General features: G+C 39.9%; 1 protein-coding gene across 1 annotated transcript in view; it reads left to right on the top strand.

The window, feature by feature from the left end:
- SEMA5A (semaphorin 5A) overlaps positions 1-25,582 on the top strand; it is a gene marked incomplete at both ends in the record, with an annotated part of 337,833 nt that overhangs the window by 141,635 nt on the left and 170,616 nt on the right. Inside the window, 1 exon segment of the mRNA XM_084260169.1 lies at positions 2,469-2,514. Within this exon segment, the coding sequence (XP_084116295.1) occupies positions 2,469-2,514 (46 nt within the window).

The raw sequence follows: 25,582 nt of genomic DNA, 5'->3' as shown, positions 1-25,582 counted from the left end.
TCGATGTGCTTGGCCAGATTTAATTCTGTCAGGGCTTTAACTTTCCGAACCTGATCCCTGGCTGCTCAGACAGTTTCTCCGTATTCCTCCCAGGCTACTTGCCCTTGCTTTCAGCCTTTGTAGGCTACCTTTTTGTGTTCAAGTTTGTCCAGGAACTCCTTCTTCATCCATGCAGACCTCCAGTCATTATTGCATGACTTCCCCTGTTTTTGGGATGCATTGCTTCTGGGCTTGGGAGAGGTTTTTCAGTGTTTGCCTACTTGAGTCCTCTTCATGACTCAAATCCAAGTATTGGAGCTGTTTCTTTATAGTGATTTGTCTGTGTTAATAACATATATTATGCCTTTATTTTACTTTGTCATTAACTCTTTAATAGCCTGCCTCTTGCATTTTGAGTAATTCCCTTTAGGAAGAAAGTCTTTCATAGGGAAGAGTAGTGACGTGATTCCTACACATCCACAATTTAAGTAGACCATATATGTACCAGAGTCAGTAAAAATACACCCATAGCTGCACCCCAGAGTCCATGAATAAAGCTGGTCATGATAATTGTTGTCTGTCTGAGATATATGCTTTGAAAGAGAATATTTTTCAGGTTTTTTTTAGCAATAGTTTGGTTTTGTTCCAACCTCCATATCTCCATGCTCATTAAAAAAAAATCAATAGAGTTGCAAACTCTGTGTCCTGACCATCTGGGCCCGTTTTAAACATCTCACACATTTTTGGAAAGAATTAAAATTATTACCTCCAGTAATGTGGCGTCATTTTATTTGAATTTTCTCTATAAAAGTTGCATGGATATAATATTGCAGGTAATTTATAAATACTGCAAATATTTAAACTTAAAGTTTAAATTTACTCATCTGGTTTTTATCTGAGTTTTTTTGCACTGTAAGTGAATTTGTAGAAATCTTATAAATTAATGTTACAGATTTGTTATGAATAAAGTAAAATTGAAGCAATTTATACTAGTCTTTCAAAATTGTCTTCCTTTATCCTTTATTTATGAAACGTAATCACTTTGTAGTGGTATTGCAGAATCAAAATGGCTTTAAATAAGGTTAAAATTAAACAGAAGAGAACTGAAGAATATTATATATGTGAAAATGTAGTAAAAAACAGTGAAAAAGGGGGATGAGAAGAAACTAAGAAAGAAAGAAAGAAAAAGTTTGGCAGGAGGAATATGGACAGAGAGCATGGAAAAGCCCTATTTCGGATTTAGCATGACAGAGAATCAGCACTAGAGAAGGATGTGCAGAAACCGGTTGGAAGATGATGTAATATAGAATGGTTTTGGTTGGAAATGACCTTCAAAATCATCTAGTCCAACTGTCTATACAGCCCCACTAGTTCCAACACTAGACTGTGTCACCAAGTACAACATTTACTTTTCTTTTAAACACCTCCAGGGGCAGTGATTCCATCACCTCCCTGGGCAGCCTGTTCCAATATCTAACAACCCTTTCAGTAAATAAATTTTTCCTAATATCCAGCCTAACCTTCCCTCAATGCAACTTCAGGCCAGATGTTTATGATGGTTGTGGACTGATGCCACGAGCACTACCAACACAGCTGGTTTACCAGAAAAGTGTGTAACAAGGTAGCTGCTTTAGCTCGACACAGTAGGTTGGAAGGGGTTTAGGCAGTACACATACAGTGCACTGGTATGTGCTGAAGGATGTGGGTTTGGTTGGTGGGGCATGCTCACCTTTCTGTATATCCTAACCCATCGGTTTCCCAGGTTTCAAGCAGTGCCTTTGTGTCATGTCTTGTTTGTGGTTTCCCTCAACTCCTCCCAAGTTCTGCAGGTGCATTGATACTGCTGTAGAAGAAAAAATGGAATGAGAAACCTCTTTGCAATAAAAGCATTGGCTGTTGAAAAACACACTTGATTTGTGTGTAGCTCCTGCTGTATGTGGAAAAAAAATTTTAAAAAAATAGTTTGGGTATGACAGAATTTCAATCAGAATTGCAAAAACTTTGGCTTTTACAGATACACCATTATAATGAGGTCCTTTACTTCAAACTTCACTGTGGTTGAGGTAATTGTGCAAGGTTTCCATCATTGCAGAGAGGAACGGACAGCTTTAATATTCCTGTCCTATTATTCTCATTTAGACTTCTAACACTGGTCACAGAAATTTCCTGAAGCACTGAGTATTTCATCCCGTTGATTCTAAAGGAAGATTGGAGCGATGATGCAGAAGTACATGCACACAGTTTTAATATCTACTTATTCATATGCATCCAGTCCTTCAAGCTGAAAATCTGTTTTAGGAATTGCCTTGTCCTTAGCTCAAAGGATTGTATGTCAAGACAGTCCTGGGCAGAATTGAGAGTATTGTAGTATTTTCCTGTCTTTTATATGAATTAATTATGTTTTTATTTAAGCTCTAATAACTTTTCTTTTTTTTTTACTTAAACACTAGTAACAACTAATTTTTGTTTACTGTTTTTTTTAACCCCAGAAACTACCTCTTCAGGTTGCAGCTTGAGGACCTCTCTCTAATACAGGTATGTTTTCTGTTTGTTTTCTTAGTTCCTCTGCATGATGTGGGTAAGCAGATGTTTTAAAGCAGATAATCAAGATATTCATAAGCTTCATAACTATAGATAAGTATGCATCTGGTTTTGTCCTCTTTGTGGCCCCATATTATGTAAGTCATATTATCCATTTTAATTCCAGATTAGCCTTTATCCCAGGCCATACAGACTTGATGTTAGCTTAGTCTCTGCTGTGATTTTGTTTGAGTTGATCTATAAAAAAAGGAGGCTGGATCTATAAAAAAGTGGATCTATGAAAAAAACAGGATAATGTTCTCTTAGAAAAATGTTCCAACTTACTATTGTGCAGCTTCCATATTCAGAATTTATTGCTATTATGGAGAAAGTATTTTTTAATAAAAAATTTCATTTGTACTTGCTCAAGTTAAATTAGGCATATGAAACAGCAAATTTTCAAGGAACGAATACAGTGTGAACACAGATATCAGAGTGTTAATTTTGTATATGAGGCAACTATCTGTTTTTTAAAACCTGTTAGAGCTTGGAAGGTGAAACAAAGCCTTTTAGAGACAGTTAAGCTTCATAGAAAGGTGAGAACCTATGATCAGTTCCTTTTACGCAGAACATCATCTGACTTCCATAAACCAGGAATCTCATCTTCCCTCAGTCCTTCTGAGTGGTGTTCATCCTTAGGTTTCGTTGCTTTTATCTTTCATTATTTTTAACCTTGGCATTCTTTCTAACCTTCACCATTCTTTTGTTCTTGGCTCTGAAAGTTGTTTAGTAAATTTAATTAAGTTGGCTAACTTGATAAGGTGTGGAAATAGAAAATCAGAATGCAATAGAAATGTATGATTTTCCATAATCTTCATCTATGCAATTGAAAATTAACTAGTTTTAGATTCAGTACCGTGCCTGTTATTTAATGAAATAGTACTTACTATAGAGTTGAATATGCTAAAGTAAAATGTATTCAGGTAAGGCTGTCCTTATGATTTGTAGAACACCTTGTTTATGCTTTAATTAGGCTTGCAGACTTCCTTATCTTATAGACTACTAGAAACAAGATCTGAAGTTGTCTTATGATTAACAAAAATAGCAGTATTGATAAGTATTAGATTTTATTGCTAGTGCTTAATTCTGTGATGCACCGAGCACTTTTAATATCCAGAGTTTAGACAGTCTTTGACCTCATGTAACATATTCGATATTCTAGGAAATAATTGAGTTTTGGTTTGAAGGTTCTTGTTGAGAGGCTGCACTCAGAGGTCTCTGCTGATGCTGTTGTAGTGTATGCTGCTAATTTGTAGATTGATGTTCACAGCTTTCTTCTGTTAGGATAAATATCAGTAGGCTGAATTCACTAATGAGGGAGAAATCTGCCCATTACAGAGGTTTATAATTATGCTGACTCAATTGAAAAAACACTCTCTCACCCCAATCAGCAAAAAATATAGAATGAGGAATCATACTGTTGATGTTATACTAGGTTACTAGCTTTTGGTCTTATAAATGTACAAAAACCTTTAAGCAGGCAGTCTTAAGCTGACTTTTGGTAAAGATTCTTATTTTGTCTTCAATGCTGTAGCATCACTTTTTTACCTCTGTATCTTCAAACCTTTTCCTACAACCCTTTAGGGAGATTATATCTCCAGATTAAAACCAAAGTAATTAATTTTTTTCCTTTCACTGGTATGTCTTTACTACCCCTGCTCCAAGTAATCAAGTGGGGTTTTTTTCCTTCCTGTTTTCAGGCCTACCGTTATAACTTCTTCATATTTGTCCTTCACAGATGTTCTCTTCCTCTTCTTGCTCTCTGCTTACCTTCTGTTCTATTAGGGTGGCCTGGGACAGCCCATATCCAAAAGATGTGCTTCCTTGGATGTGCCAGTTGTGGCAGATCTAAATTAATTATGATGTGGCTGAAGGCTTTGTTTTGATGGAAGTAAGCCAAGATGTATGGTCATTATTTAGGACTCCCAAACTCATTACACAACACACTCAGGTTGTCTTGTAATCTGATATCGAAGTAGTCAGTGATTTTATAGTCATAAAAGTGGGTTTGGGAGGGTTCTCAAGAGGCCATTTTAACCCCTCCAGGTAGCCCAGGACAGGAACAGTGGCCAGTGCCACTGTCCTTACAGGCAGATACTCATCCAAACTTTTCCTACAAGTCTTCAGCCATAAATATCCACAACTTTTCTCAGCCTTTGTTGGAAATATTACAACACAAAGAGAATATCTGTCTCATGTTGGAAAGTATGAAAGCTTTAGCAATGAAAGAGACAGTAACCATTTCTGTGGAAACTTGGAATTCAAACTCACCAGCTACCAATCTGAAACCCACAAAGAATGAAGACAGTATTTGCCAAGTGATTCACTGAGATTTACAGACCTTGTAGATAAATTTTGTTGGACTGACAGAATCCAAACTGTGACCTCAGTCATCCCAACTTTTTGTTTAGGATTACATTGGTATGATTGAAGTACACTTTGATTTCTGAAGCTTTATGGTATGCAAAGGTTCTCTTATTCACATGTGGTTAAAGAAAACTTTTGGATAGATTTAGAGGATACAAAGTTTACTGAATTAGCAATTAAAAATGTCAGCATTTTGAAGCTCCAGACCTTTCAAACCTGAAACTCTCTTATGATTGAGGTAGGTAGGAACAGAAGGAGAATCAAAGTAAAGGTTCTATGAGATCCTTGTGAAACAGAGTGGTGGAATTTCACAGGAGGAATAAAGCAGGCTGTTGTTTAACTGGTTAATACTGTGTGTGCTAGTTGACATTTTAAACAAATGTCAACCAAGGGACTGAATGCTTTGATGCTTTATTTACAGACAGGAGAACTTTTTTTATGCATGTTTTTCTTCACACAATTGTAGAAATAGTAATAATAATGTAAAAACTCAATTTAATTCTTCTGTTGCTCACTTTGATTTCTTCACGTGAACCAGCCTTTGTAAAAACATGCAGATATTTTACAAGCTAATAAACTGTGGTTTTGCATCTGGAAGAAAAGGTGTACAGTGAAGCGGTAGCTGTACGAAGCTTTCAGTATAACACAGTAACAGTATGAAATGACTACAAACCAGATAACCAATGCACCTGTAGTATAATTATTTTAGGAAATTACTCAACCTCTATCTTTGTTATTGTGTGTCTGAAGGAGGGGGGAAATTGCTGACTTTTCTCCATACACAGCAGGTACTTCCAGCATAGAAGCAAGGATGATTGTTGCAATTTGCATCGCTCTTTTTTAGTTTTAAATTAATGTTGTCTAACTGTTTATTTTCTTTATGTTGATTTTATTTTTTTGTTTACTTTGTTTCATCAGTTTAATCTTTCTTAGAGTACATTTCTCTCTGGAAAATAAAGGGAATGGCTGAACTTAACTGAAGTGGATCAACAAATAAGATTATTTTTGTATAGACAAGTTTCCTTGTCTGTCATGCTTAATTGTTGGACTGTGTCATTAGTTTGCCCACACACTGCTATTATAAAAATAAAAAGCTTCATGTTATGTGTAACAAACTGGAACAGTAAGAACCATTTAGTTATAACAAAAGCATCTCTGCAAATATTTTGTTTGCTTTTTAAAAATATTTTTAAAAGATAGACATTTAATAAGTTAAGTATTATTTTGGAATATTATCAGTCATAGCAATATGATCAGGCATTGTTTTGTAATAGGAAACTCACTAAAAAGGAATAATGAAAATATTTCAAAAAATACCTTGGGCTAAAATATGTGTATGCACGCCCTGTTTTCTGTGAACCTGGAAAATAGTTTTGAAGCACAAGATAACCTTTCCTAGAAAACCCCGAACAACACAAAACCAGGCAGCTATTTCAAATACAGGTTCTCACAAAAGAAACGCCGAACAGAGATTCCTGTATAGAAAGGGTACCATTTCCATCAGTCTAGAGAAAGTTAATCCCTTGTAAAAGTGGGGGTGAGAGTGCTACTAGGTTGCATCAGACAGGATGTGTATCTAAACATGAGCTAGGACTATGCAGGGAGACATTGTTGCCCATTGTGCGTGCATCAAAGTTGTCATCCCACATGTCATGGTTCTGTGCTCTCTACTTTATCAGAAAAGCCTCTTGTTTGAGTAAGCAAGTTTCATACCATGGTGTCTGTAGCAAACTAGCATTTGATGTGTCTCAGCAATTTCCTTTGTGTAGTAGAATAAAGACGACTAAACCTAACGAAAGCTTTTTAAGCTCTTGCTGGAGAAGCCTAAAAGTCAATTTGTTCAAAGCTGACTGTTGGAACAATCTGCCCATAGTGGATTAAGAAAGGAGCACTCACTGGGCTGTGGTTACAGAAGGACAGATATTTTCTACCTCTCACTGCTCTAGCGTAGGTTCATAGGCATAGGAGGAAGGTGCAGCTCTGCATGGTTTTATGAGTTTTGCTTTGTTATTGGTGGATTTCATGAAAAATCTCTTATATTCCTTAAAATACAAAAGCAGAAATTGAAAGGATAGTTTTTAAGTGAATAAATTTGTTTTCAAAATTTTTTTTAAAATAGATCCCTAGCCAATGTCAGGATTAATAGTGGGGCTTTGACATAATGTAGAGGGTAGCTCTAACAAGTGTCTATTTTTCATACTTTTTTTCTCCTTTTTCAAATTCCTTGAAAGGAGGGCTTCTAAATCCAAATATTTGTTTGTTTCTACCTACATGACAAGTTTGCTGATGCAGAGTGAAAAGCTAATACATGCTGGCTTGTAAAAGTGTTTATACCACAATTACCATAAACATTTTTACAAGCCAGCATGTATAGGCTTATCACAAGCCTGACAGAACATATGCACCTTTTCACCCATAAGATGAACTTCTTTAGAAACTCAGATAGTTAGGGCATTTACAGGGCACATTCTTGAGTTTGCCTTCTGAACGTTCCATCAGTGAAGCCTATTCTCAGTTTGAAGTGCCCGAAGGGTTCAATGTGAGCCTATTCCACCTGCCCCTGTAGTTACAGAATTCTGAGATTTTAGTCCAGTGCTGAATCTGCCCATCTTTAAGTTAGTAATACACATACCTCAAAGTCCATTTTAAGAGGCAATTTTAGCCCCTGTTTGCAGCAAGAGTCAAATTCTTTATGCAGGTGTTGTGGTTTATCCTGGCAGGCGGCTAAAACAACCACACAGCTGTTTGCTCACTCCCCTGTGCCACCCTCCACCTTCAGGTGTGTGAGATAATTGAAAAGAAAAAAAAAAAGGTAAAACTTATGGGTTGAGATAAAGACAGTTTAATAGGACAGGAAGGGAAGATGATGAAGGTGATAATAACAACAACAATAATAATAATATACAAACCAAGTGATACACAGCACAATTGCTCACCACCAGAACCAATGCACAGCTAGTTCCTGAGCCAAACCCTCCTGGCTAACTCCCCAGTTATATACCGAGCATGACTTCATATGCTATGAAATACCCCTTTGGCCAGTTTGGGTGAACAATCTCACCTATGCTCTCTCCTGTTACAGTAAAATAAAATATAAAATAGTTGTCATGTGTAGCACTACCAAGGGCTACACAAGAAATATCTAGATAATGTACCTTTGTCTGATAAGTAGGTTTTGTTAAAAGCTGAAGTTTAACTGATCTGTTACTAGTTCAGTCAGTAAACCATGAAGAACCATTTTGCCATGCCAAAAGAAACAGGAAACTAGGAGAAAGGTGATCCCAGTAAGGGGAATTGGAAAGACTGACTCACGGACCACCTACCCTAATAATACCACCTACTCAAAAGATAAAGGCAGAGAAAAGAACTGAGCCTGTATACTAGTTTGTATGCTAGACAAAGAAATCTAAACCACTCATTTAATAGAATAACAGCATATATGTATTAGAAATATGAATTTTTAAAATGTTTTAGGTATAAATAACCATGTACTTGAAGCTTTGGGCTGCTGTCTTGGGACAGAAACACATATCTGCACAATTATGCAATAACACACTTCTATTTGGGTGCCAAGGATAAGCAAAACTTGAGGACATATTTGAACTATTACATTTTGTATAAGGTGGTGCTGAGAGCAGTTTAAAAAAACCCAAACTTATGTACAATACCTCTTCTTTCTGTTGTTGCCTTTCTGATGGCAGACTGATGGATTTTGTTATATAGCAAGTCCGCACATAATTAAATTAGACATGTGGGAATTTAAAGAGTTAAGTGTTTGTGAAGCCAGTGCTCCAGAGCTAGTCCTTTCTGGCAGGTAGAGATGGACATGGTGGCTGCTTTTAATTCCATTCCAGTTCTTTTCCTGTGATTCCATTAGTATTTCATTGTTTTCTGTTCACAGAACTGTAATCTCTTATGAAACTTATAACCTAATTGAAGCCAGAAAAGGATGAATTCACCTACTAGTGTGTAATTTCATATATGCCTAATCTTTACCCAAATGAACTCTTTTACATGCAGCTGCTAGGGGCTTCCTCAAGCTAGATAAAGCATGTTAGAATCTCAGTCTCCACTCTGTGGTGTACTTGTGGGTATCAGTTACCAGCAGACAGTGCTCCATTTCCATTGAAAAGACATGCTCCTGCTGAAACACACAGTGTTCATGGATTCACCTACGTGTGAATGCAGAAGATGGCTACTATACTATTGGCTGTATTTGGCCAAGTACTGATTCACTCTTCGTTCTGAAAGTTCTTTCCATGCATGGGATTTTTCACCTGCATAGATGTAGCCACATATTTTCTATTTGTTTGAGGGGATTTTGTGCTGCATGATGTTCTGTGTTCATATGCAGACCCCCATTGCAAAACTATGTAGAGAACATAGGAGGTGGCCAGTTGGATGTTTGACTACTTCTGCTCATCTGTCCTTGTTACTTATTACACTTGACTTCTACATTGTTGGGAGGTTTTAGTCTCCAGAATTTGTAATTACCTACCCTTCGATACAGCTGAAATTTGACATGTAAATTTAGAAATACAAGCAAAAGAATATTGGCAAATTGGCAGGGCTTTGCTGCTGTTTGACTTGTCAGTGTTTCCCCAAAAACTGCATGTCCTCAAGTCACGCACTCCTCCCCTCACCAGCCTCCCTTTATGCTGAGCATGACATAATTGACATGGAATACCCTCTTTGGCCAGTTTGGGTCACCTGTCCTGGCTGTTTTCTTCAGGCAGAACAACCCCAAATCTCTCAGCCTGTCTTCACTGGAGAAGCCCTTCACTGCTCCATCCCTCTGATCACCTTTGTGGCTCTCCTCTGGACTCAGTCCAGCAGATCAGTATCTTTTTTGTACTGGGGACTCCACAGCTGACACAATACTCCAGGTGGGATCTCGTGAGAGCAGAGTTGGGGGGCAGAATCACTTTTCTTGACCTGCTGGTCATGCTTCTTTTGATGCAGCCCAGGATAAGGTTGGCTTTCTGGTCTGCAAGCACACAGTGAGATGAGAATTTCCTCAGTGAAACTTTCTTACTCTGAGATGCATTGTTATTCTTGTTACCACAGTCGAATTTTGTACACTGTTTTATCTGAATACCAATACCTGGGCAATTACAGAACAAGAGAAAAAAAAACCAACCCTTGGATAAGTTTTATACTGTCAAACACAAAAAGAGCTTTTCCAGGGGGATTTTTTCTTGCTTGAATTAGGCTAGGATTCATTAATGAAGCTTTTATAATATGTCAGGACAGGTCTGAAGAAACAATAATGCTGAAAGTTCATAGAAGATCAAAAATATGTCATTGTATATTTATGAAGACTGCTCTAGGCATGATTCCACAGTCGTTTCTCACATAGGTATCAGTAGTGCTACTTAGAGAATATTGTGCTTCTCAGCATGAGAAAATGAAGCTATATGAGGACTCCTCAACCAAACCCTGCATATGCATTGACAGCTGAGTGCAGAAGGTCACATGCTCATGTGAATGTTCCTCTATAAGCTTACCTTTTTTTTTTTACATGATACGGTCTGTACTGACAAATAGGAAGTTAAGCGAAGGCATCAGGAGACCTGCATTGATGTACAAAGAGCTCCCAACTAAATTCAAGCATAAAAAGGAAGTAGGCAAGCAGTGAAAGCAAGAATGGGTGACCCAGGAGGAATATAGAGACACTGTCCAAGCAGGCGGGGGTGGCATGAGGAAATCCAAGGCACATGTGGAGTTAAATCTGGTGAGGGATGGGAAGAGCAAAGAACATTTTTAAAAATGAAATTAATTGGAGAAGAACCAACTGCTGTAATGTTTCTGTAAGTTATATTCAGATTATACACTCGTGGAAAGTTGAAACTTGGGAACTGTTGCATGAAAAATCATGTCCAAACAATCTACCAAAGGAGGCTTGCTCTGTAAACCAAGAACACTCTTCCACTAAAATGTGAAGTTTTATTGAGTTTTCTGCTCCATACCCAGCTGTGACACACAAAAGGAAGAACTGTTTTCATTCTTAATTGGAATTTTATTTCTATAAAATTACATATAAAACATCTTGTTGTTCATTGTATAATTGCATTTTAAAGTAAGTGCACATTAACATAAAGAAATAAGAAATTATAAGCCTGCCCAGGTAAATGTTGAACAAATATTTGTCTTGTCACCACCAAGTTTGCTAAAACTTCATAAATAACTATGATCAAGTAAAGGGTAGTGTGATGAAAAGCTGGTTTCTAGAAGGTGCATTCTCAGTGGGACCTGGGAGCTGTAGAGAATAACTAGGCAAGACGGAACAGAGAAGAATTATGGGTTGCTGTGGATGAATATGATCAGACTGAGGCATTGTGAATGCATTTTGGAGCTGATGAGAGGTATGAAACTCATGGACAGCATGGTGCTGTGGAAGGCCTGTCTCTGTCATCAGACTTGCCTATGGGGAAAGAAAAAGCATCTTTTAGCCTGAGAACACAGTCACACTTGAGCAAATACACCGTGTGGATGGAGTCAGGGGTATCACAGAAGAGAAAGGTCTTGATTTACTTCAAGGAAATAAAAATTTGTTATTTGGGTTGGTTTTTTTTTTTTTTTTCTGTGAAGAAGGAATACTTAGCAGGCTTTTCCAGAACAGGAGGTGTATGTGCAGTGTGGAACACAGCAGAAAGTATCTTGGAGTCCTTGGTCGTAGAACCAGCCATAGCTGAACTCCCTGCTGCTTGTAAAGAGCCAGCTGAAGGAAAAGTACTAGAAAGCTGGGGGTAACTTTTTCCAAACAATGCACAGATTGAATCTGGTTTTTGTAGTAAATCAGAGTTACATAGATGAAAGAGCTTTAGTCAGCATAGCCCAGAAAATGGAGTCTTGGAAGATAAAATCAGAAAAGAGGGTTAAACCCAGTAGTTTGTTGAAGAAAAACATCTGGTCTGGCTGAATACATTGCATGAAAAGCAGCCCTTTAAAAATGGCCACAAAATGGTTACAAAACTGGAGTATCTCTGAAAGCCAGCCAGCATGAAAAAACATGAGAGACAAGCCCCCCCACCCCTGATCACCAATGCAGGTGAAGCTGACGGGGTGCCAGCGCAGGTTGGAGGCAGTGCTAGCGTACGATGAGCAGACTGAAGGAGAAAGGCTAACGCTGTGTTTACCAGGCTGATACGCATCGTTTCCAGCCAAAAATTCTTACAGAACAGGTGGTTGAGACTCTCCAGATGCACATCTCTACGAGGATCTGCAAATGACTCTGCGGATCCTGGGTGCAGCCATTCAAGTTTCCTCACTGAAGCGTAGTCTGCCAGGAGCTGAGCAAAGCCCAGAGACTGTCTGGAGTTATTTACAACTCCTAAATCTGCAACCAGGGAGACATACTGTACCTACCATCGGGGATCACACAGCCCAAGACAATCACTCTGTTACCTGTAGCTGGCTTCTCCAATGATAAAAGGCTGTTGCAGACAGCGATACGGAGTACTTAAATAAAAATAACTTTAACTACAAATAGGAAAGGGAAAACTGAAACAAAGAGCATCTGAATCAAGTGATTCCCAGATTGCTCTTCCTGTAGGGAAAAAATCCATGTCTACTATACAGGGTAAGATTTAGCAGACAGGTAATCAAACAGCATTTTTAGAAGTTGGGGTCAAATATGGAACCTATTTTGGGGCCACAATTCAATAGCAAAATATAACTAAAATAAAATTGAGATAAATTAATTTGACGACTGCTCTGTATCAGGTAGTCTCAATCCCAGGAATGCCAACACTTCTGAGATAAAACTGGGTAGAGCTGGCCAGTGAAAATATGTAATGGATTAGAATACTAGAAGAACTTAACTACTTTTCTATCTCATTCAGAGGTATTTTGTCATATACCTGGTAAACATTTTTGATTGTCTATGCAAAGTGGAACATCTCAAAGAGGCAAGTGAAAGTTGGAAAGTGAAATAGAGTTAATAGTCTAACAGCTAGCACACTGCTTTTGACTGTAAGAGACTGGCTCATGTCTTTCTTTGTCATCTGATTCACAGCATGGATTTGGATCTGAATTTTCTGTAGCTTGAGTTTCATAACAGTAGGATTCAGAAGACTCAGTTTTTTCTCATTTTGTAGACATTTAATTCAAACTCAGAAAAGCTTTTCTGGCAAAATTATAGTGAAACTTGTAAAAGCTTTTGGGAACTGTGGTGATGGGTGGATTATTTTTATTTTTAATTTTTGGTGTCAAATCAACACTTTCCATGGGTGTCTTTGTTACTATTGTTGGAAAAGCCTTGGCCAGATTTAATGTATTTGTGTGATATAAGATCATGGCTTTAAGGGAGGGGAAGCCTGCAGGACTTCTCAGGTGTGCCTATGGCATGCTGCTGGGGCTGCAGGTGGTGTGCTGTTAGTGCTGGATGGTGTTTGCTGTGCTGACATTCATGTGACAAAGCTGAATTTTGTAACTCTCTGGGTCTGGCATTTAGTTTATATTGAATAATTGATAAATGAACGGGTGGGTGGGTTTGGATGCTGCTGCTGTGCTATCCTGACAGTACAGTGTAGACCCTTCTAGAAGCACCGTAGTGGTCGTGCACATATGTGGCATACTGGGGGTGTATTCATCTGGCTAGTGTGTGGACTGATGGCAGCATTAACAGTAGGTGCATGGACTGCTACACAGACTGTGCACCAGACTTCCTAATATCATGGGACAGGAGTAGCAGATGTTTGTCTTAATTGAAGCATGTTGAGATCTCTTTTATCTCACCTGTCTGTGGTATAGACTTTGCTTTAAAAGGCCTGTTGAACAGACAGTGTAATTACTGTGTGGAAGTTTATAAGTACTGTAATTACTGATTCTGGTGATAATGTACTGTTATGATGGCTATGGGAATATTGGTTGAGAGTCCTTTTTCCTACTGAAATTTGTTTTCCCTCTTGTTTCATATTCAGGAGAGGAAGACAAAGGCAAATGCTGCCACATGGGCTTCAAAGCAGTCAGACGGTGTTTGGTATAAGACACATCAGGATAAAAAAACGAGCATCTAGATCTCCTTTTTCTTGTCTTGAAAGTAAATAGACTGTTACAGATTCCTAGAGCAAGTTTTAGAAAAGGGGATTGAGTTGTCATAGAATAGAGTAGAATATTTAAGGTTAGAAAAGACCTCTCAGATGGTCAAGTCCAACCATCAGTCCAACATCACCATCTCAACCAAACCATTCCCTGCAGTGCCACGTCTACACATTTTTTGAACACCTCCAGGGATGTTGACTCCACCACCTCTCTGGGCAGCCTGTTCCAATGCTTGACCACTCTTTCTGTGAAGAAATATTTTCCTAATGTCCAATCTAAACCTCCCCTGGCACAACTTGAGACCATTTCCTCTTGTCTTGTTGCTAGTTACTTGGGAGAAGTATCCTCTCCCCTCACTACAATCTCCTTTTCAGGTAGTTGTAAAGAGCAATAAGGTCTCCCCTCAGCCTCCTCTTCTGCAGGCTAAACAACCCCAGTTCCCTCAGATGCTCCTCGTAAGACTTGTGCTCCAAACCTTTTCTCATCTTAATTGCCCTTCTCTGGACTCACTCCAGCACCTCAATGTCTGTCTTGTAGTGAGGGGCCCAAAACTGAACACAGCACTCAAGGTGCAGCCTCACCAGCGCTGAGTACAGAGGCACAATCCCTTCCCTGGTCCTACTCACTACACTATTCTTACTACAAGCCAGAATACCATTGGCCTTCTTGGCCATTTGTACACATTGCCGGCTCATGTTCAGCATGCAGTCAATCAACACCCCCAGGTCCTTTTCTGCCAGGCAGCTTCCCAGCCAATCTCCCCTAACCCTGTAACATTGCTTGGGGTTTTTTTTGTATTTTTTTTCTATTTTGTCATATGCTTGATTAGCAGAGACCTCTGTGGCATGCCAGAGATCCTGAGAAGTGTTTAATTCTTCAGAACAGTGGAAAGCTAGGCCCTCATAGGGAAATTGTTTGGTCCTTCATATTAGTTCTGCTGTTGTTGCTGTCATTGCTACTAGTGCAATTGGACTGCAAAAATAAACTTCTCCTTGAAAAAATAACTCAGACAGTGGCAGTGCACCCCGTTTTTCTCTCATGTGTGTATTATGAAGCGAAAATGGCACCCTTACAGGCTCCATCTTACATTCTTCCTTTCCTGTGCCTTATTGCTAGCACCAACAGGCTACTGTGTTGAAATGCATACTTGGTAAGCCTCAGAGAATCCTGCAAGTAGCTTATAAAAATGAGCTGATTGATTGGAAATCTGATTAATAATCCTGTTGTTAGACAAAGGGAAAGCGGAGCTGAGGTTGCTCTTTCATAATGGTGTCAAGTCTGCAGGGCCGTCTGGTGCAAGAAGAATGGAAACAGGTTTGGAGAACAGATGGGGATCTGAATACACACAAGCAATTGATTTATGAATAGATTAATGCTGGGGGTAGGTTGCTGCTTTTAATAGGCATAGCTAGTTATGTCTTTGACATGCTTTAGTATCTACCTAATGACTAGAAGAAATTTTCAGCACTTTTACTTCTTTCAAGAGGCTTTTAGGGTTATTTTACAGGACTTGAGGATCAATACTTATATGAATGGAAGCTTTTCAGCTGTTTCCATGGATAACCGTTCCCTTTCAGAAGAGAAGGCATGGAACGTTGCTCATATGGGAGTATCCTCCACATATAAGTCAATAGCAGCCTAAATGTTTACTGTCTATACAAATTCCATCTCTATTGTAAGTTATTGCTTTTTTCCAGGTAGAAAGTATGAGACATCTAATGCTATTTCTGGAATACTTACCACTCTTCCTAGTACAGGCCCTTTTGATATCGTCGTTGATTTTGAAGTAGTCTTGTACAAGAAACTTCAGCAATATTACTTTCCTGACTTAATATTTGATATTACTAGAAAATATTTTTAAAAATGCTGCAATCTCTCTTCTTGAAGGTTTTCTCCAGAATTATTCTTGAAATCCACATAGTCCTATGTTGTAAGATTGAATTATTTGTCCAGGTTTACTCTTGCCATTTTAAGCTCTGAGACCATAGTCAGGACTTCAAACAAGCACAGAAGACACATGTTCTGGGTTTAGGAGACAGAGATCTCAGAAGTTTAACTCTTAAAGAGATGAGGGAATATATATATACTGTGAAAAAGCTTATCTACTACTTACTGTACTGACTGTAGGGAAGACTCTCTGATAGGACTTATTTCTTGAATAGACATAGAGTCATGTTGTTACGGACAGATGTCATAACATGCACCACAGCTGAGTAGCAAGAGTATTTTACACATGAAAGAGGAAAGTGTTAAAAAATGTTTGGGAAGTGTAGGACAGTCAGGTTGCATTAAAAATAGTCATCCAGAAACTGCTATGAAAGGACTGTGTCAAAAGTGAGCAGGACTATAGCTTTTTACTGACTTAGTCATGTTAAAAATAAGTTGTGAAAAGAAAATTTGGGTCTGCGCAGTGAAAAATCCTTATTGGCGTTATTTCATGACAAGCAGGGTTGTGCCCTTAGTATTTGTGTAGAGGAAAGTGCAAGCACATTTAGGATAGAGGAAGAGAGTTAATTAGAGTAATGTTTGTATTGACAAGGTGATAATGTCAGAAGTTCATACACCATGGAAAAATGTGTCTTGTAAACTCCTTATATGCCTGTACCTCCTGTAAATCCATTGAGAAGCTATAGCATGCATAAGTAGGAGGGACCCCAAGCAGAAGGTGGAACAGTAGATACCAGAGACTGCATTAAATTTGTGAACCTCTGCCTAATGTCTGCTTGTAGGGGAAATAGGGAATTAGAGGGAAAAAGTACAAAACTTGTATGCAATGCATATGCCTGGTTTTACATTCTGGTTTAGTATTCAGTAAGTCTAACAATTTAAATGCAAAAACCCCCACAAACTTGACATTGAAAACGTATTTAAGAAAAAAGCACTTTAAATTATAAGAGTAATCTTTTAGGCCTTCTCAGCACAGATTTACATGTAAACTTCACAACAAATAAATCAACATAGTTACACAATATTTATCTACTTCTAGCATTCTTCATTGTATAGTTCAAGACTGGTTAATTCTGTTCAACGTTCACCAATGCTCACAAAAATTTCCTTCAGGAAGTCCTCTTTTTGTGGTTTAAGAGTATCTAGTGTCTCCATATACATGAGGTGAATGTTTCACTTCTTACATCACAGCAAGATCTTTCCGGTTTTTGACAGAGAAGTCAAAGGCATTGGTGAGAAGGCAAGTTCACAGTCAGGTCACTAAGCCCAATTCTTAACAAGCATTACAAAATGAGTATAATGAGTGTCCCATGCTTTATACTACTATCAGCAAACTTCTGTAGATATCCATAGATTTATACACTACTGTGTTTGCTGCATGCCTGTCCTGACCTGTTCGACTTTCCAGGTGTGCGTGATGGCTGTAGAGGGGCACTCCTTACTGTTTCAAGGTTGCTTATGAAATCCGTCTGCTCAGGTTCTAGACCATTTATTTTATGAAATGATGGCATAAGAATACATCAGCCTGTATTATCAGCTGCACCTGTTATAACAAGGTCTTTATGATACAGTGTTCAGTCAGCTTGGTTTCAAGTTTAAATTCTGAAGGTTTCAATCACAAAATGTTATGTCCCATATACCTTTTTAAGTTCAATAAATGGGGAATTTATGGCTCCCTAAATGTTAGTTAAAGTCTAGAGGCAAATTCTCTGTTCTCCTGTTTGAAAACTATAATACCCTGACAGCGTGGACGGTGAAGATTAAAGGAATGATGATGACAGTACTCAAATGTTAAACTTTTTATTCAACAGCTGGATAGCCTTGTAGGAGCTTGCAAAGTGCCACTGCCTTCCCTTCTTTCCGCTGTTCATTAAAATAATTTGCGGTGTATGAAAAGTTAACTTGAGGATATAAAAGCGCATTTATCTTTTTCAGAGACTTAGCATGTGGAGGAAAAGAAGCTTATTGGCAGTGGTCAACATGGATTCATCCGAGGGAAATCATGCCTGACCAATCTGATAACCTTCTATGATGGCATGACTGGGTAGATGAGAGAAGAGCAGTGAATGCTGTCTATTTCAACTTCAGCAAGGTTTTTGACACCGTGTCTCCTAACATCCTCACAGTCAAGCTTAGGAAGTGTGGGTTCGATGAGGGGACAGTGAGGTGGACTGACAGTTGGCTGAATGGCTGAGCCCAGAGAGTCATAAGTGGTGCAGTGTCTAGTTGGAGGTCTGTAGCTAGCAGTGTGCCCCAGGGGTGAGTGCTTGCTCTGGTCTTATTCAACATGTTCATCAATCACCTGGATGAGGGGACAGAATGTACCCTCAGCAAGTTTCCTGATGATAAAAAACTGGGAGGAGTGGCCAACACAACAGAAGGTTATGCTGCCATTCAGTGAGATCTGGACAGGGTAGAGAGTTGGCTGAAGAGGAACCAAAGGAAGTTCAACAAGTACAAGCATCGGGTCCTGCAGTTAGGGAGGAATAATGCCATGTCCCAGTACAGTTTAGGGGTTGACCTCCTGGGAAGTGGCTCTTTGGAGAAGGACCTGGGAGTCCTGATGAGTAACAAAGCTTACTTATGCCAGCAATGTGACCTTGTGGCCAAGGTGGCCAATGGTGTTGTTGGGTGCATGAAGAAGAACCTGGCCAGCCCTGGTGAGGCCTCATCTGGTGTTCTGTGTCCAGTTCTGGGCTCCGCAGTTCAAGACAGACAGGAAACTACTGGAGAGTCCAGTGGAGGGCTACAGGGATGATTAGGGAACTGGAGCATCTCTCTGATGAGGAAAGGCTGAGAGACCTGGGTCTGTTTAGCTTGGAGAAGGGAAGACTGAGAGGGAAGCTTATCAATGCTTATAAATATCTAAAGGGTGGATGTCTAGAGGATGGGGTCAGATTCTTTTCAGAGGTACCCAGTGACAGGACAAGGGGCAATGGGCACAACTTGAACCCAGGAAGCTCCATCTCAACATGAGAAGAATCTTCTTCACTGTGAGGGTGACAGAGCACTGGCACAGGCTGCCCAGAGAGGCTGTGGAGTCTCCTTCTCTGGAGATATTTAAAACCCACCAGTACGCTGTCCTGTGCAACCTGTTCTAGGTAACCCTGCTCTAGAAGAGGGACTGGACTAGATGATCTCCAGAGGTCCCTTCGAACCCCTGCCCTTCTGTGATTATGTGATTCTGTTATACTGAAGGTTTGTAATCCTGACTTAGGGAACATTCATATTTGTTTCAAAACCGGCTTTACATCTGCCACATCAAGAATTCTGGGTACTTTGCTGCCAGAAGGAAATATAAAGAACAGCCCTATGTTGGATGTCTTTGCCTTATCATTTGACATTTCCAGATTCAGAAGATGGAATCCTAAATCCATTGTTAGACACTCAAAATGCTGAGTACCTAGTTCTTCTCTGTTACAGGTAGTAGGAGTTGGGAGGCATGATGGATTTTTTCTGAAAATTCAATTTACATACTTAAACACAAGAGTCTTCTTGCTCAGGCGTAAGTTTGCTATGAAGACTAGCAGAGAGAAAGCATGTGCTGTGGTGGCCTTTATTTTCTTTCTGACCCTCTCATTTGCAAGTTATGGCTACATCCATCCAAACGGAATTTTCCTAATTTTAAGTCTGAGCCTCAGTTTCCTCAGGTCTAATAACGTTCTTTAAAGGACTACTGAAAATTTTCAAAAGACTAAGTAAATCAAACTCCTTATGGGTGATGGAATGGTGATAGTGTCAGTCGAACAGATCTTCAAGTGGCCAAGTTGCTCATGTTGACAACAGGGTCTGATTTAATTGAGGATGTCAGCATTCCTACCCATTCTTTCTTGCTCCAGTTGTGGCTGAGCAGATTCACTGGTCTCACTTTTCTGGTGTGTAGGAAAACGTGAATGTTTTTAGGCTCTTTTAGCCGATGTAACCAGCTCACTGTGTTATCATCCAAATGTGACGGCACAGAGGAGAAGGCAGGAATTTTTGGTCAGGAGCAGTATCAGTTTGAAGTGCAGGGAAGCACTTGACAGGACTCACGGGGGGTCATGGAACCACAGTGCTGTCATCCCAGGGCTGAATTGGGAATGGAGAGAGTAACACACTCTTCAGATCACCAGCTTATTACTAGACATGAGCTCATCCTCTTCAAACCAAAGCAAAACCAAAAACCTCACCTGTTATTTGCTTTGACTAATCTTTTTTGTCTGTTTATTTATTGAAAAGAGGAAGGAGAGGGAGCTGTGGTTTATTCATGGATAGTAGATAGTAGATAAAAATACAATGTTTGTGAATGTATCTGCTGTTAAAGCAAGCCAAACAAACAAATCCCTTAAGGAGTCCAAAATTCTTAAGAGCACTTACTCTTTCAAGAAATACATGAATTTTTTGTAGGGGGTGGCATCAGCTTGGGAAGTAGGAGTATGGCAGAACTCCTTTGCCATTCAGTTGCTCTTTTCAAGTACTCCTGTTAGAGATTACAGCACAGCCTGAAAAGACCAAAGGCCTTGACAGTTTAGAGCTTGAGGGAGAATAAATTGAATTGTTTTTAATTTACCTTTAAGATTCCAAGCCCTAGTATTACTTTTCCTCTTAAACCATTACTTCCTTAAAGGCATTATTCCTCTGCCGTTTTGTATAATCCATATCTCTGGATGTAGCTGGACTGAAAAATCATACTAAAATAGCTAGTTCCCTTAGAAACAGTTACTTTGGTTGAAAATCTATTCTGCTAGTTCATCAATCTCTTTTTTTCTCCTTGTCTTCCTTCAAACTGAAGTTTGTAAATTACCCTTGGATGTTTCAGAATTTAATTATCTTGAGATATCTTGTTCTCCCTAGCATAGAATATGTCATAGAATGTTTTGGGATGAAAATGACCTTAAAGATCATCCTTTTCTAGCAAACCCCCCCCCCCCCCTCCCCCGCCCATGAGCAGGGACACCTTCTGCTGGACCAGGTTGGTCAAAGTCCCATCCAGCCTGGCCTTGAACACTGCCAGAGAGGGGGCATCTACTCCCATAGTATTCTCCTGCAGAAGCTGGCAGCCCGTGGCTTGGATGGGTACACCCTCGGCTGGATAAGGAGCTGGCTGGAGGGCCGGGCTCAGAGAGTGGTAGTAAATGGAGTTAAATCCAGCTGGCGACCGGTCACGAGTGGTGTTCCCCAGGGGTCGGTGCTGGGGCCTGTCCTCTTCAATATCTTTATTGATGACCTAGATGAGGGCATTGAGTGCACCCTCAGTAAGTTTGCAGATGACACTAAATTGGCTGGGAGTGTGGATCTGCCTGGGGGTAGCGAGGCCCTACAGAGGGATCTGGACAGGCTGGAGAGCTGGGCTGAAGCCAATGGCATGAGGTTCAACAAGAGCAAATGCCGAGTCCTGCACTTTGGCCACAACAACCCCAGGCAGCGCTATAGGCTTGGGGCGGAGTGGCTGGAGGACTGTGTGGAGGAAATGGACCTGGGGGTACTGACTGATGCACGGCTGAACATGAGCCGACAGTGTGCGCGGGTGGCCAAGAGGGCCAACGGCATCCTGGCTTGCATCAAAAATAGTGTTACTAGTAGGAACAGGGAGGTAATTGTCCCCCTGTACTCAGCACTTGTGAGGCCGCATCTCGAGTACTGTGTTCAGTTTTGGGCCCCTCACTACAGGAAAGACATTGAGGCCCTGGAACACGTTCAGAGGAGGGCTACTAAGCTGGTGAGGGGTCTGGAACACAGGCCTTACGAGGAGCGGCTGAGGAAGCTGGGATTGTTCAGCCTGGAGAAGAGGAGGCTCAGGGGAGACCTTATAGCTCTCTATAACTTCCTGAAGGGAGGTTGTAGTGAGCTGGGGGTCGGCCTCTTCTCCCGTGTAGACAGTGACAGAACTAGAGGGAATGGTATCAAGCTGTGCCAGGGGAGATTCAGGCTGGACAATAGGAAGCACTACTTCTCGGAAAGGGTACTCAGGCACTGGAATGCACTGCCCAGGGAGGTGGTGGAGTCACCGACACTGGGGGTGTTCAAGGAAAGACTGGATGTTGTATTGAGCGACATGGTTTAGTGGGAGCTAGTAGTAATAGGTGAATGGTTGGACTGGATGATCTTTTAGGTCTTTTCCAACCTTGATAATTCTGTGATTCTGTGATTCTATAACTTCTCTGAGCATCTTCTTCTTGTGCCTCACCACCCTCGTAGTAAAGAATTTCTTCTTAATATCTGATCTAAATCTACCCTCCTTCAGCTTAAAGCCATTACCCCTTGTCCTGCCCTTGGAAACAACCCTTCTTCATCTTTCCTTTAGGTACTGGAAGGCTGCTTGATGGTCTCCCCAGCACCTTCTCTTTTTCAGGCTGAACAAACCTAGCAGTCTCAGCCTGTCATCATAAGAGAGGTGCTCCAACCTTCTGTTCATCTTCATGGCCCTCATCTGGTCTTGCTCAACAGCTCTGTGTCCTTGTACTGGTGGGAGGCAGAGCTGAAAGCAGTACTCCAGGTTGAATCTCATAAGAGTAGAGAAGAGGGGAAGAATCATCTCCCTTGACCTGCTGGTCATGCTTCTTTTGATGCATCTCAGGATATGGTTTTCTGGGCTCCAGGCGCACATTGCTGGTTCATGTTGAGCTTTTCATCAACCAGCACCCCCAAGTCCTTCTCCTGAAGACTGCTCTCAATCCAGTTTCCAGCCACTCTGTATTTGTGTTTGGGATTGCCCTGATCCATGTGCAGAAACTTGCATTTTATGAGGTATGTATGGGCCTACCTCTCAAGCTTTTTAAGGTCCCTCTGGATGGCAGTCCTTCCCTCCAGCATGTTGATCGCACCACACAGCTTGGTATCATCAGCAAACTCGCTGAGGGTTCACTCAGTCCCATTGTCCATGTTGCCAACAGAGATGTTAGACAATGTCAGTACCGACAGTTGAGGAATGACACTCATCACTGGTCTCCACTTGGACCATGAGCTGTTGACCGCAACTCTTTGTGACCATCCAGCCAATTCCCTATCCACTGAGTGGTCCATCCATAAGTCCATGTCTCAACATTTTACAGACAAGGATGTAGAAGTGGAATAAGGAAATTAAAAAATAATCAGAAAGGCAACTCCAAATAAAGCTCCTAGGCTCAGTAGAGGGAAAGACTCTCTCAGTAACTTGATCATATTGGGCAGTTTTGTATTGAGGCGCTGATATTGACACAAGGCTGTAATTTGATTGTCCCAAATCTCACCATCAAACTAAATTATTCTTTTTTGTACCATGGATGGTGCTGTTCATCGTATGAGTTGTATGCTATGGAGCTGCATGAATCTTGAGACTCTCAAAACACCATGCACCTATTATGCTAATGTAAAATGTATTGATAATATGGGTTTTTATACATACAGAAGTGAAAAGTAATGTCTGAAACCATGGCTTTGAAAGTGTTAAAGAAAAATCAGTGAAGAAAGTAATTGTATGCAGATAATACACTTATTTTCAAAATAGATATTTAATTTCCACCCACTCTCCTGCATTTTTGGGATTGATTCCCATCTGCTCCCCATGCAGCAGTATTTAAATGATGTCTCTCAGGCTGTTCAAATTGTATTTTCATGCGCTAACTGTAAGTAAGGTAAGGTTCTGTCTTTTGTTTAATTTACACCATGCCTCGATATATTATGTTGAATGGTTAGAACAGAAGCTGGAGAGGCACCTTGGAAAAATAGTTTTATGATTAAAAAAACAGTTGCAGCTGGTCCTTGGCAAGCTCCTCTGTCATTTTTATTGGCAGAACTTGAAGCTACGTGGGTCTTTGTCCTCTTCTGAGGAAGCTGAGTGGAGCTCTGGCTGACGCTAACTTCAGCTCAGTCCTACTACTTTTGTTTCAAGGACCTGCCTGGTAGACTTCGATCTGATAATAAACTCAGTCCAGTGTGATGCTTGTGAGAAACACTGGCTTCCTCACAGCAGCATGTTTCTCTTTAAATCTGCATCCTGGCTTTCAGTATCACAACATCTCAAATGGAAAACAAACAGTAACTTGGCTCAAGCGAGTGTCCTGATCCCAAAAGCCACCATCAAAAATCCTGAAATATATAAAAATTTCAAAATTGAAAAACCATGGTATATAGTTTGTAACTAAGCTATATCTGAATAATTTGCTTATATTTCAAAGTTGGGACAGCTTCTTGAGCATCTCAGCTGGAAGCCTGGAACTATTGCAGTAAAAAACAGTACCCCTGAGGCTCAGACAAAGCACTTCAATATTGCATCACTGTATCCAATGACCAGACCTGCTGAGTAGTAGAGTAAAAAAGACAGGATTTTTATTTATCTTTATGCCTATTTATGTGGGAAAACCTAATCAAGTGTATTTTTTTCAACTGAGAGACTTAAGTTTAAAGCTGAAGCCATGTACTGTTTTCTTTGATATTTATCTGGACAAGTAGTCATTCATCCCATTTCATATTTCAATTGTCTCAGTTTACACTGTCCTTATTAACAATGCCATATAATGTGATTTGGGATAATGTTTTTAAAGGAAGAAAAAGAGGAAGAACTACTTAATGTTATAAAACCAATAAGCTTTGTCCCAACCAGTCTTATAACCACAGGATAAAACTGTGCTTCATATCTCTTTCAGTCTCCCTGTGAGTCTCTCTCCTTGAGGCTTTCTTTCAGTGACAGATGTGTCTCACTGGAAGCAGTGACTGACCACTCATGTTTGCTCTTTGGGACAGGGAGATGGGTATTATGTGCGCCTTTATCTTGAATGGAAGACTAATAAGATGACCGAAGCTATTCAGAAACAACATTGCTAACCATATTCCTAAGCATGCAAAGCAGAGTTAAGGCTAAAAACAGTAAAAAGACATTTATTTATGCATTCATTCTAATCATAACCTTGGTCTTTCTCGGTAACTAGTTGATTGTTCCCTTTGCTCCAGCTGATTTCCAGCTGTGGATTATCTGGATTCCTGAGTGGTCTCTTAATCTATGTCTCGTTTCTTGCCTTTTAGCTCTTGCTGAGTCTAAGCAGTCTCTAGTTTTCCACTTGTCTGTCTGTCTGCTTTAAGACTAGAGGATCTTCAATATTTTCAGTAAGGCTTCCAAATCCAGGGCTTAACCTTGAAAACAATAAATCATTCTCTGCCCGATTGGAAATTGAGAATGGCTATTTTCCAGTAAGCATTCCCTTTACTTGGAGTCTGGAGTCTCTATCTGTGGGTTTTTTTCCCTCCTTGCTTGTTCTCTTGGGCCTGCATGCTGTATTCATAAAAGAAGCTTTCTGAAAATTGGGGAGTTCAGTTGTAACATGATGATCACAGGACATTCAGGGTAGAGAGGAGACTACTGGAAGCTGGAGAAAAATAGTGGACAGGCAATGACAGAAAGTTTAAGAAATAGATGAACACTACAGCCTGAGAATTTTTGAGGATAGATGAGAATTTTGGTGATTGAAAAAAAGTTAATTTTAGTAAGCTGTTTTCGCCAAGGAAAAGAAATCTGGGGTTCTTTTATAAAATATCAGCATATTTTAACATTTCTTGAATGAAGCATTTTTAAGTTTTCTTCTGCACTTGTTTGGTTTTGCTATAGGCTTTGGTTTATACTAGGAAGGAAAACAGCTTTAGAAACCTAATCAAGGAATCGTCTAAACATTCTGGATTAAATTAAACAGTTAATATGGAATCATTTTAAAAA

Source organism: Gallinula chloropus (genome assembly GCF_964237585.1).
Source record: "Gallinula chloropus genome assembly, chromosome: 2".
In the NCBI taxonomy this organism is placed as follows: domain Eukaryota; kingdom Metazoa; phylum Chordata; class Aves; order Gruiformes; family Rallidae; genus Gallinula; species Gallinula chloropus.
The sequence above is the reverse complement of the archived record's forward strand: the minus strand, read 5'-3'. Positions and strand labels throughout refer to the sequence as shown.